A 12,800-nucleotide genomic window follows, 5' to 3' on the forward strand; every position below is an offset into this window, starting at 1 on the left:
CTCAAAACCTGATAAAAATGAACACTGAGCAAAACTCAAACGTCTCATTTTGTGCCGATGAACTCTGCCGTGACCACTACAGGGCGCCATCTCCGTATAACTGAGTGGACGCTGCGACTGTGGTCATCTACGTTTAAGTGGTGTTACATGGAGAGAAAGCAAGTGAAGCGCAACAGAAGCCAGTTAGAATCAGATTGACAGACTTTTAACTGACACACCAACGCTCGGCTTCATTACATCCATGAACCTCCTTTCGGGTCCTCTTTTCCTCCTGTCTGGCAGCTCGAGTCTCAATTATACCTTTAAAACCATGAGAATAAAATCAAAGTGTGAATGAGAGTTCCCGATAATCAGATTCTATAGAAAACATGGAGAATGTAGAGTATTTACTCTGAATATGTTCATTTGTTCCCTTCAATAAAAATCAATCAGTTCATCAAATAAAATCAGTCGTTGATCGACTCAGTTTGATTGACAGGACAGATGATCAGAGGTGCAGAGAATGGGTGGAGTTTGTGAATGAAGGAGCAGCCAGTAAAGGAGTGGATAAGACCTGCAGCACCTACATCATAAAAGGAGACCAGACCCTCCTCATAATCCACAAACACCCCTATCATCTCAGGACCAGACTGAAGACAGAGGGGGACTGGAGGACCAGCAAGAGCTCTGTATTCATTTCCATTTCTCAGCCACACAGTCCAGAAACCATCCTGAGGACACAGTGGGATTTTTCCCTTCCTGTTGATCGACTCTCTGGCCACTCCTAAAGTCCAGGCAGTCTTTCCTTTAACCTGAACCTCAAAGTAAAATCTGCCTGAAGAGAAACTCTGCTTTCCTAAAACATTAACACAGTAAGAAAATCTCTCTGGGTTGTCAGGAAGTTTCTTCCTCACATCACCACAGTGCACTTGTTTTTCATCATCAGACAGGATGAGTTTAGAATTTGCTGTATCCAGATCCAGAGTCACGTCCACTGCATACTGCTGGACCCTCTTCAGCTCAGCCTCAAACAGCTTCTTCTTCATGAGTTTCCTGAGCGTCTCCTCCAGCTGAGCCACAGCTCTCACCACAGTCCCCTCGTATGATGGTGGACAGACGCTCACTCCTCTCCAGTCCTTGGTGGGTGGAGCAGCTTTCAGGGACAAGAAGCTGGAGTAGGTGGAGGTGGTCTTCAGAGCGTGAGAGCTGCTCCACCTCAGATCTTCTCTTCTTCAGCTCAGAGATTTCCTGTTCCAGATCTTTGATCAGACCTTCAGCGTGTTTCTCTTTTGTTTCCTGTTTGTCTTCGATCTCCTTTATGAGCTCCTTCAGGCCTCTATCGACAGACTTCTTTAGAGCAGTGAAGACCTGAACACCTTCTGCTTTCTGTCTGTCTGCAGCACCTTTACTCATCTTCACTGACTCTTTGATCTGCTGAATCTTCAGTCGTCTCTTCTGGATCATCTGCTGAATTTCAGCCTCTGTCTTCTCCAGCTCTGCCTTCTTTCCTTCATATTCGTCCTTCAGAGGAACAAACTCGTGGTTCTTGTGGTCTGAAATAGAGCAGCGTGCACAGACACATGTCTGGTCAGTCTTACAGAACAGCTCCAGAGGTTTATCGTGCTTCTTACACATTCTGCCCTCCAGGTTCTCCACAGCATCAATCAGCTGATGTCTTTTCAGACCTTTCTTTGTCAGATGAGGCTCCAGGTGAGTCTGACAGTAGGACTCCTGACACACCAGGCAGGACTTCAGGGCCTTCAGTCTGGTTCCAGTGCAGATGTCAGGGAACTTCTCCTGGTTTGGCAGCTTGTTGCTCTGAGCTGCTGTAGCTGGCCTTCTGCTGAACTTCACATTTGAACTGAGCGACCACCTCAGAGATGAAGGTGTTGACCCTCAGATGAGGTCTAGTGTTGAAAGTTTCATTACACATGGGACACTGACACCTCTTATTTATGTCCCAGTACTCAGTGATGCAGTTTTTGCAGAAGTTGTGTCCACATGGTATACTGACTGGATCAGTGAACACATCCAGACAGACGGAGCACAGAAACTGATCTTCAGATCGCAGACTGCTGGCAGCAGACATGTCTGCACTCTGACGGAGAAAAAAAAAGAAACACTTTTTTTTAAATTCACAAAAAAAAGAAAAGAAAAAAGTGTCAGGTTTGTACTCTTTACATGTGTCTGTCAGCAGTTAGAGTTACTATCTATCTACTGTGATAGGATTTATATTCCTGTAAAAAGCAGAGTGATGAGCAATGACCAAAACTGCAGGTGAATATAAAAAGTGTGTAAATCTCCAAAATGACTCCATGTAGTCACCTGAGGTGACTGGCATATTATCAACCTCTGATGGTTCTTGAATAATGTATAATGTACTTTCTGGTCCCAACAATTTAATAGCAAAATCTACAAAAGTTTAACTTATCCTTCTTAATTAAATATTTGTTTAGAGTGTTACAAACTATAAACTTTTCCTTCTCTGTGTTATATTCAGAGTATACATCCATTAGTTTATTTGATGCGTGACATACTTTTATAACATACCACTTTACAAAAAATAAATGTTTTTCCAATTAAAGCACATATTTATTTTGAAAATGACTCAGAACATTTTATTAAGGATAAAGGAAGCAGACAATAACCTTGTGTTCTTCTGTGATGTTAGTGTTGGATGAAGGGAGCAGTATCCTGTTGGCCAAGGATCAAATGCAAACACATGACACTACAGAATGAAGTGAATGTGAGCCTTTACTGGCTGATGCAAACAGGAAGAGTGGATAATAAAAGCCAGAAGAGTCAAGAAAGGAGTAATTAAAAAGAAAACACAGCATGAAACATCACAGCAACTACTTCTAAATACTAAAAATGTCTTTCTTACATAAATGGAAGTAAAAGGATATTGAACGTAGTCTGTGAGCAGTTGGCAAACTTTTGCAGACAAGTCTGTGTTTTCTATGCAAACTGCAGCGAGCTCGTCAGCCTGCAGACACCAAAGCGAGGGAGCTTTTCAGTGCAGCACCAATTTCACCAGAAGACTGCCAGTGAAGGAATCCACATTCTTCCATAGTGACCAGTGGTTACCAAGAAGTCATAAGCTGATGTTGAGGCCTGTTTGACTGCAGTGTAAATGATCCACATTCCAGTGTTACACTGCATTTTTAAAATGTTGCCTCACCGCCTTCCCTGGTGGGTGATCTATCTCTACACATTTCAGAATAATTAATGAAGATATTTGTTAGTGAGGTGTGTTTACAGATTTAAGTCTTCAGCAGAAAACTGAGCTGATGGTCGCTCACATCAGCTGATTAATTCATGTGGCTGTAGGATGGGCTCTTTGGAGGTCCTGCTGAACTCCTTTATTTGCAGCCATCCCTCCTTCACCTGCACAAACACCCTGATTAGAGTCAAGCAGCTCAGTGTTCTTCTGTCTGCTGGATTTCTGCCCCCTGCTGGCCTGGAGACAGATGACAACAGAGAGATCAGAGTGACAGCATCACAGGCAGAGGGCTTCATTCTCAGATACAAACACGTATTCAGTACCTGACAGTAGAAATAAAGGGCAGTGATCACCAGCAGCAGAGTCAGCGGTAGGATGAGCATTGTGATGAGAACTGTGAAATCTGTTGGAGCTGATAAAAACACATTCATCTTTGTATTAAAGTGAAAATAGTAGGATAAAAAGGGAGAAACAAGAACGTAATACTGTGGTAATTTCTAAGTTATTACCATTCAATTAATGCTGGTAGTTTCTTCTTGATGCATTCTCAATCATCCAGGAAAGTAAATCTCCAAAAAGTTGATTCTGTTCATCTGGACGTAGCGTTTTATGGGAGAAACGTTTCGTCACTCATCCAAGTGACTTCTTTAGTTACTTCAGTTCAGTTTGTACATGGAAGAAGTGGAAAAGAGGGCTTTGCTATCCTACCCTGGAACACCACCAAGCCATTGGTTCAGATATGTGGATGACACCTGGGTGTAAATCAAATCTCAGGACATACCACAATTCACTGATCACATTAACTCGGTGGACCGACAAATCAAATTCACCATAGAGGATATGAAAGTGGCAGGTTAGCCTTCTTAGACTGTGAGATTTCCATCAGTAATGAGGGACATCTAAAAGCTGACGTGTACCGTAAACCTACACATACGGATCAGTATCTAAGGTTTGACTCTCATCATCCACTGGAGCACAAACTGGGTGTCATCAGGACGCTACAACACAGAGCGAACACCATCCCCACTGACACAGCGACCAGGGAGGCAGAAGAACGGCACATCAAGAAGGCCCCTTAGTAAATGTGGTTATCCTAGCTGGACTTTTGTCAAAGCTGGAAAGGCACCTAAAGAAAGCTCCAGCCGATCCAGGAGAGAAGGACAACTGCTGCCCAAGTGAAAACCTGTAGTGATCCCATATGTGTCAGGAGTATCGGAACAGTTGAGACACATGTTTTCTAAACACCGGGTCTCTGTGGCTTTTAAACCCCAAAACACGCTGCACCAAAAACTGGTCCACCCCAAGGATCGGGTCCCCCAAACAGAGTAACATAGTGCACGCTGCTAAGTTCCAGGAGGATTGCCATGAACATCGGGGAAACCAAACAACCTCTGGCGAAGCGGATGGCACAACACAGAAGAGCCACCTCATCAGGCCAGGACTCTGCAGTCTATTCACACCTACAGGCCAGTGGACACTCTTTCAATTATGAGGATGTACACATCCTGGACAGGGAGGAACGCTGGTTTGAGCGCAGAGTCGAGGAGGCCATTCACGTGAAATGGGAAAGACCATCTCTGAATCAAGGAGGGGGCCCAAGGGTACATCTTTCGCCATCTTACAATGCTGTGATTGCAGCCATTCCCCAACTCTCTGTGAATGGTACTCATGGCCATTGATCAGTGGTCTTTGGTCAGTGGTTGTTGATCAATGGTCATGAGAATTTGCATAATTAAGATTAAGGAACTGACCTCCCAGCCCATTGTTCCTTCAGTGGGCTGGTTTCAGTCATTATGCAAATGTACTGTTTATAAGATTGGGGAAACCTGCAGTCAGCTGAGACTGAAGAAGTCACTTGACGAAACGTTTCTCCCACAAAACACTACGTCCAGATGAACAGAATCAACTTTTTGGAGAGGCTGGTAATTTCTGTGTAATAAGCAGAGCTTATTACAGAGCTGCAAAATGCTGAACTGCCTGTTTCTTTTTATTAATAACATATATGTGATTATTATGTGTCACAGATTTAAGCCCTATGGGGCTTAAATCTGTGACTCTCCACCATTTAAACTTAGAACTCAATAAGCTTCTCAGACGAGATGTAAAACATCTTCAGGAAACTTAAAAAAGTCCAGACGCTTTTATTTCCAAGCTCCTTAGATTTTGCAGCTCTGGTTCCTCATTATTAAACAGAAGCTACCACTAGTAATTGAGTAGTAATAACTTGGTAATAACTTGAGTGGTAATAACTTTATTATGTGGTAATAAATTACCACATTACATTCTTGGATTTAATTATATTCTGCTGAAATAAAAACATTTAGTTGGAAAAATAATTAGCATATAACAAACCACAGTTTCTACGGGCTTAAAAAGAATTCAAACCGACAGATGTCACTGAAACATCGATTTTATCTGGCTAATGTGGATTCAGGTCATAAACAGTATCATCAAAAACTCTGACAGCAAACTCAGAAATTCCAGCTTCCGACTTCAACTGGAATGTAACATATCCTTCAGGAAGCCAGGTGACCTGGTTCTTTGGGTCATCAACTCATTCAGCTTTCAAAGCTGTAAACATCTGAGAGTCTCTGCTTCAGCTTACCTGACACAGTGACAGACAGCAGGCGGCTCTCAGAGGAGAAGTTATGAGCGATAGCATAGACGTGATAAACACAGCTGTAGTTTCCTTGGTGGGCGAGCTTTGCAGCAGGAAACAGGAAATAAGCAGAGTGATTGACAGCTGGTTGGGTGTAGTTGTATGCTGTGTTGGAGGAGGTGAAGGTGAGCTGGAAGAAGCCTCCTGGGTACTGTGGCTGGATGGAGCAGCTGATGGTGAAGTTAGAGCCCCTTGATACCCGAAGCTCCTGCTGCTGGGCTTTGGAAACCCCGTTCATGGAGGACACAGAGATGACTGGCTGAACCAGGAAGTCTGTAAACACAGAAAATCTTCTGAATCTGAGGTGAAAGAGAGAGGCTTGATTCATTCATGAGAGGTGGAATGGTGGAGCATTTTGGTGTTAGCAATATTTAAAATGGTGAAATACCACAAGCTTGTTAATGCTACAATCCAAAATAAATCCAAATTTGTGTGTCCACTTCTTATTTTTAAAGTCATTAAAGATATATGCTGTGCAAACACTCCACCCTGGAAACAGAACAGCTCGAATAACTGATTGAAAGCTCCAAATGATCCTGACACTCACACCATGATGAGTGGATTTTGAACACGACTGTAGTTTCTGATGGTTGAATTGTACACCAGTGTAATTAATTTACACTGTTAGGCTGATATAAACAAGTTTTATGTTCTTGTACAGACAGAAGGAATTCACAGTAATGGTTTAGAGAATCGTCTTTGAACTGTTACAGGCTGGGTTTCCTTGTTTGTATTTCTGATAAAATACTACTTATTATTAATCTATTGCTCTCTTTCACAGCATGTCTTTTGTCCTGTCTTTCTTCTCTCACCCTAACCAGTGGCGACAGATGGCCGCCCCTCCCTGAGCCTGGCTCTGCTGGAGGTTTCTTCCTGTTAAAAGGGTAGTTTTTCCTTCCCACTGTAATCAAAGCGCTTGCTCATAGGGGGTCATATGATTGTTGGGTTTCTTTCTGTATGTGTTACTGTAGGGTCTACCTTCCAAAACGACGCACCTTGAAGTGGCTGCTGTTGTGATTTGTTGTTGTATAAATAAAACTTAAATTTAAAGGAATGGTAAAATGACAGCAACATGGTGGCACAGTAGTTAGCACTGTTGCCTCACAGCAAGAAGTCCCTGAGTTAAATTCTGCCATCGGACCTCGGTCTTTTTGTCTGTCTGTCTGCTCTGCCCATTTGTGCGTGGGTTCCCTTCAGGTACTCTGGCTACCTCTCACAGTCCAAAGACATGGAGTCAGTGGGGTTAGCTTGATTGGTAACTCTAAATTGCCCATAGGTGTGAGTGTGAATGGTTGCTTGTCTCTTTGTGTTAGCCCTGCAATAGACTGGCGACCTGTCCAGGGTGTACCCTGCCTATTGCAAAAAGACAGCTGAGATAGACTAAAGCCCCCTTGCAGCCCTGACAAGGATAAGAGAATGGAATGCATTTCTTTTAATAGCTAACTGAGATTTCTGCAGAGATCTTGCATCTGTTTCTAAAAACTGTTTTGATTGCCGGTCTCTCACCTCTGACATTTGGGGCAGCTTTGAACTCCAATTATTTCTGATGGAACTCTATTCTCCTGTGCTGGGTGCACTTGTTTATCACCATTCCAAGTTTAACAAGGATTTCATTTCAAGACCTTTCTGTCTTTTTATCTGGGATCTTACCAAGATTTGACAGCATTCTAATTCCTGGGGTTTTTTATATTCACGTTTGCTGCTACCAAAAATGTCTTGTGAAAGATTTCCCTTATCTTATTGACTCTTGTAATGTTGTTCAATCAGTCAGGGATCCCACCCATGACCATAGACATACTTTGGATTTAGTTTTATCCTGTGGTCTGCAGCTCCGCGATATTGACATTTGCAAGCTCAACTTTTCTGGTCAGATGCCTGTTATAATCCAAATTTCTGCACCATGTCCCCGAGTTAAACCTCTTTTACCTGCGTGCAAATTCTGCATCATCCCTCCTGCTACTGCTGGATGTTTTTCTGCTGTTTATCAGAATATTGGTGCACTTCCCTTGGACAATTACTCTCTTAAGCTCAGCGCTGATCATCTGCTCACTTTGTTCAGCATGTTCTTGATGCTGTTCCTCCTTTTAAATCTAAGTACATTAGACCTAAAACAAATCCCTGGTTAAGCAATATCACTCTCAGAAGGACCTCCAGAAAAGTGGAAGGAAAATGGCAAAAAGATCAAAACTACAAAAACGAAGTATTAAGTATCAGACATCATCTCTAATAATTGTTACAGGCCCTGTGTCCAGTGTGAAGGTTACTTCAGCCACCTGTGGAAGCTTTTTACAGTTTTTTGTTGATAAGGTTGCTACTACCAGGTCTAACTTTGCTTATAAATAAATGGATTGATTGATTGATTGATAATTAGCTAAGACAGCTGGGTCATTTTCTCTAATGGTTACATTTTTACTTGAAAAGAAATGTATTAAGTCATTTCTTGGTACGCATAAGGCATTCAAATGAATTAAAACTCTGTCTGGGTCTTTGATTGAATACTAAGCTGGAGTTGAGGGTTGCTACCACACCCCCCGCCTGTGCTAAAGGATTCTGACAATGGTATAACTCCATCAAAGCTCTGTACTACTTACTTATTAAAAACAGAGGTTAGGACTTTTTAAACAGAAAGAGCTGATCCAGATGTGCTGTACTGGAGTGCCGGTTCTGCACATCAATAACAGAAAGATCTTTTCTTTATACTAGACTAGCATTTGATTGAGCTAACATATGAAAGCATGGCACTCTCGTGATGCACCCACACAAAAAAGATACAACTCAAGTGAGCATGTGCAATTGGTGCGAACCAGAACAGGTGTGATCAGTGTGGTCCAGTATCACATAGAGCTACAACAGGACCAAGGTATGTTTTAGTTCCTGCTGTCAGCTCAGGTTCTCCTCCCTCCTGTCCTGTTCCCTGTTCCCAAACAACCTGTTAACTAGTTTAATTATCCTACAGCCTTTGTGTCTGTACTTGTCTATGAACTTTGAAAGCTGTTAGGCTGAAGGAGTCCTTCAGGCTGGTTGGACATTGGTTTAGAGGATTTCTTAAGTTCTGCCATGTTGTGACTGCTGGAGACAGTCTGTTGCTAATCTTGCTGCTATCTTTCACAGCTTCATAAATCTCTGTCATATATGAAGTCATGGATGATATCATCAGTATGATTACCTGAACAGGTTAGTTTCAGGATTTGGTAAGAAGAATCTGTCGTTGCACAACCCCTCAAAGGAGATGTGGATAGAACACACTCAGGTGTAATCAACCATGCAGATGTGCGTGAGGAGCGTCGCTTTTCTATAGAAACAGCTGAGCCACAGTCCAGATGTTCACAGAAAACAGCTGCTTCTTTCAGGGTCCAGGAATCATGAGAGCCACACAATGGTCTCCATCCTGCCAGATGTTTTAACTCCAGTGTACCTGCACAGCGACTGGGTCCTCCTACCAGCCTGACATCATTATCTGAAGAGAAAGCAGAGAGGAGCAGAGAGTCATCAGTAAAAGAATAAAGTGAGTTTGACCAGATCAAAGCTGCAGCTCCTCTTCTACCTGAGCAGGTGAGTCCAACAGCTTTGCCAGGTGAGCAGCTGTTTCTAGCTGAGCCTGAGCTTCTACAGTCCAGGAGAGCAGACTCATGGCCTCCACACTGGAACTCTTTGCTCCACACTGAAGCCTCCACTTCTTCATAGAGCGCCCCCTGGAGGACCGAAGGAGGCCCACAGCCGAGCTGCCTACAGACCACCTCTGCATCCTGCTGGTCAAAGTCATCTTCACACACTGAGGACCAGCTCTGGTTAGACTTCACCTCCAGTCTGCCTGAACACAGACTGGAACCATTCAGCAGCCTGACAGAGTCTGGAGACATCAGAGAAGATCAAACAGAGAGATCAGAGACAGCAGACACACAAGAAAAAGATGGCAGCAAACAACTATTCACTGACTCAACCTCAGCACAACTCAACATGACTTCATCATTAATGATAATAATAATAATAATGGATTGCATTTATATAGCACTTTTCTAGACACTCAAAGCACTTTACAATTCCATTATTCATTCACTCTCACATTCACACACTGGTGAAGGCAAGCTACAGTTGTAGTCACAGGTGCCCTGGAGCAGACTGACAGAAGCGAGGCTGCCATATCGCGCCATCAGCCAAAACCAGTAGGCAGTAGGGTGAAGTGTCTTGCCCAAGGACACAACAACCAGTACAGACAGAGCTGGGGATCAAACCGACAACCTTCCGGTTACAAGAGAAGCTTCCCAACCCCCTGAACCACGGTCACCCCCATTAACAACAGAACACATCTTTATAACAGCACACACTGGAGACATGTTAGCATAACAGTTAGATTTCATAATAAAACAGCTGTAGTTGCAGGCCCAGCCTACTGGTTCCCTTTGTGGATGTGTAGTATTGTCCCTTTTTCTTGTGGAACCAGTAAAATTGGTGCAGCTGATGCAGGGACATAACATGGCCAGAGAGACAAATTTGTTGACATATTATATTTTATGTTTCTTTATTTTCCTTTTGGTGGTGATGTTGTATTGTCTGTGTAAATGCTCATTTGATGGTTTTATTCCCAATTCTCATTCCTATCTTTGTCTTGCCTTGAATATTGTTCTATGAACCCAGTACCCAAAAAGAGACGGTCTGAATCTCTCATCTTCTGAGTAGGCAGTGCACAGCTAGAATAGAGCCAGGGGGTGATGGGACTCGTACTGTTCCAACTCCTTCTATCTTCCATTTTTATTCAATTCTATTTTTTTAAGTGCCAAAAAAAGTGCCACTCCCACCCACACTACCAACCAGGATCCACAAGGAGTAGTGGAGTCTGCCACGATGACAATATCTTGAACATCAAAACTTTTCTTGTTCTTTGACCACCACTGTCATTCCTGCAACAATGCTACAGTACACAGTTTTCTACCTTCTACCTCACACAAAAGGGTTTGTAATCATTTATCATCCACTCTTTGTGCTCCCACAGTATCCTAATTACTTATGAATGTGACGTAGAATGAAAGTAGAGACATGAGGAATCACTGGATGTTTCATATCATCAAGCTAATTAATTAAGCCTTTCCCCAACTCTGAAAAATTAATTCTCGATTACTAGACCAAGCTTATAGAGACGAATGCTTTCCTTTCCTCCCATTCTGTATTTCAAACCAGATATTTCATCACCAAACCTTTTTAATAGTTAATGATGGCACGCCTTGCATCTTGTGTATCAAAGGATAAACACCAGCCATCCAACGTCGCCTGAAAGCTTTTAATATATTTTTCAAAAGTATTTGTTGATATATTTAGGCCACTTCATGGCCCAACATATCCTGGACTTCATAGCGCGGCAGTGGGTGTGGATAATTTTGCGGAAAAAACGGCAGACAGCTGAAACGGAGCGGCCGAAGAGTAAACTTTCAAAATTAAGTACCGAATATTGTGTCACTTATTTATGTGCGAATGTTAAATAACGAAGAACATTAAAACATTACTGTTGGCCACATGTCGGCAAAGTTATGTGACATTAGTGATGTTTGTACTTTCTGTGTTAACCTGGTTTTAAAGCCTTTAAAATATACGCCGTTCAATAGTTGGCCTTAATCTTACAGAGATTGTGATGATTTCATGGATAATTAAAGTCAGTCATATATCCACAAACACAACAAGCTGAAAGTCAGTGATGCTGCTCGGTTTGCAGTCCTGAATATCACGGCACAAGCAGGATTCACTGCACTGTTAATGTTAGCTATGTTATATTGCTGCCTCTGTTCGGTGGTGTCGAGCCAAACGGACTTTAACGTGTGTTTAAACGAGCTGACGGTTCACTCGTTAAGCTGAAAGAAAGATGCTTTAATCACAGGAGTCACACATGTGTCCACTGTACCATCTGGGAACTCTTCTTGTTTAGCACTCGTAATAACACAAACACTAAATCCTCCTGTTTGTAGCAGTGTATACACCTGAGACTGTCACCTGTCTGTCTGTCCTGCACTCACTCTCTTTTTCTTTCTCTCTGATTGTGTAATAAAAGTATGAACATGTATTTATAAGTTACACTTGTGTTTGAATCCTGCAGCTTATCACACATTTGATTTCCATGTGTGACAACTGCAAGTGTCCAGAGTGAGGACAGTCTGAGGGACCCACTGCTGCACATCTGTGAGGCTTTGCACCCCTGATGATCCACCAGGACAAACTCAGCAGTGTGTGAGGAAGAGGAGGAGGAAGAGCCAGCAGCAGCTGACAGATGGAGAGAATAGACAGACTGTTCCCTGTTTGTGAAGGACTGCTAGAAAAGTTTAAAATAACTAATTGTCTGTCCTGAATCAGTCTTATTAGGTAATATTCAAATAATTGTATCATTCTAGTGTTTTCAGTGTGGGAGAAAGTACTCAGGGCCTTCAAGTTACACACTATGAAAGGCAGCAACAAGTTTAATGTTCAGAAACCTAAAGTATGTATCAGCAGCAGAATGGAGCTAAAAATAAATGTTTGTTTCAGTTCTATGAAGCTTTGAGTATTTTGGATTAGTAGCACTGCTGTGTTTGTTGCATCATATTGCTGTAATTGTTTATATGCTTTATATATTCTGAGGTAAGTTGATCTATAGTGTTACATAATATTCTATAAGGATGTTATGTGTTTGGACACTTTCTGCCCAGTTTGACCCATTTAGCAGAAGTCAGCCTGTTTAAGGCTCTGATATCTATTCTGTATGACTTAAAGCAGTTATGACAGGGTCTGATTTTCTCACCCAATAAAGGAATATTAAAAGAAAAATATTTGTCTCTGATATATAATACATCTATATATACACTGTAACAGACACTTCTCTTTGAGTGAAGATTTAAGGTGATAGGAAATATAAATAAATGCAACTTGAATCTTTACTGAAGCTCAGTATTTGACACAGAGTTCAAGCTCACTGTTGTA

The 12,800-nt window shown here is 42.2% G+C and overlaps 1 protein-coding gene and 1 pseudogene across 3 annotated transcripts in view; both read right to left on the reverse strand.

Moving 5' to 3' along the window:
* On the reverse strand, nt 1–2,743 carry LOC146665551 (E3 ubiquitin-protein ligase TRIM21-like; annotated as a pseudogene). Its single transcript, XR_014912622.1, has 2 exons — nt 2,628–2,743; nt 1–2,077 (listed from the first exon to the last, which is right to left on the reverse strand). The product of XR_014912622.1 is annotated as an E3 ubiquitin-protein ligase TRIM21-like (transcript).
* A 318-nt stretch (nt 2,744–3,061) lies between these two features.
* The window catches only part of LOC146665552 (scavenger receptor cysteine-rich type 1 protein M160-like), a 55,751-nt gene continuing 46,012 nt past the window's right edge, over nt 3,062–12,800 (reverse strand). The window contains exons 15-20 of one of the 2 annotated variants that reach the window (XM_085413280.1): nt 9,406–9,711; nt 9,028–9,318; nt 5,808–6,134; nt 3,526–3,614; nt 3,282–3,439; nt 3,062–3,186 (exon numbers count right to left, since the gene is read on the reverse strand). In XM_085413280.1, the coding sequence (XP_085269406.1) occupies nt 3,296–3,439; nt 3,526–3,614; nt 5,808–6,134; nt 9,028–9,318; nt 9,406–9,711 (1,157 nt within the window). In that variant the 3' untranslated portion in view covers nt 3,062–3,186; nt 3,282–3,295. Of the gene's footprint in view, nt 3,187–3,281; nt 3,440–3,525; nt 3,615–5,807; nt 6,135–9,027; nt 9,319–9,405; nt 9,712–12,800 lie in introns of those variants that run through there. The other variant, XM_085413281.1, reaches the window with a different exon arrangement.

Source organism: Rhamphochromis longiceps, linkage group LG7 (genome assembly GCF_057381845.1).
Source record: "Rhamphochromis longiceps isolate RC_006_pf linkage group LG7, R_longiceps_female_GT1.1, whole genome shotgun sequence".
NCBI classification, from domain to species: domain Eukaryota; kingdom Metazoa; phylum Chordata; class Actinopteri; order Cichliformes; family Cichlidae; genus Rhamphochromis; species Rhamphochromis longiceps.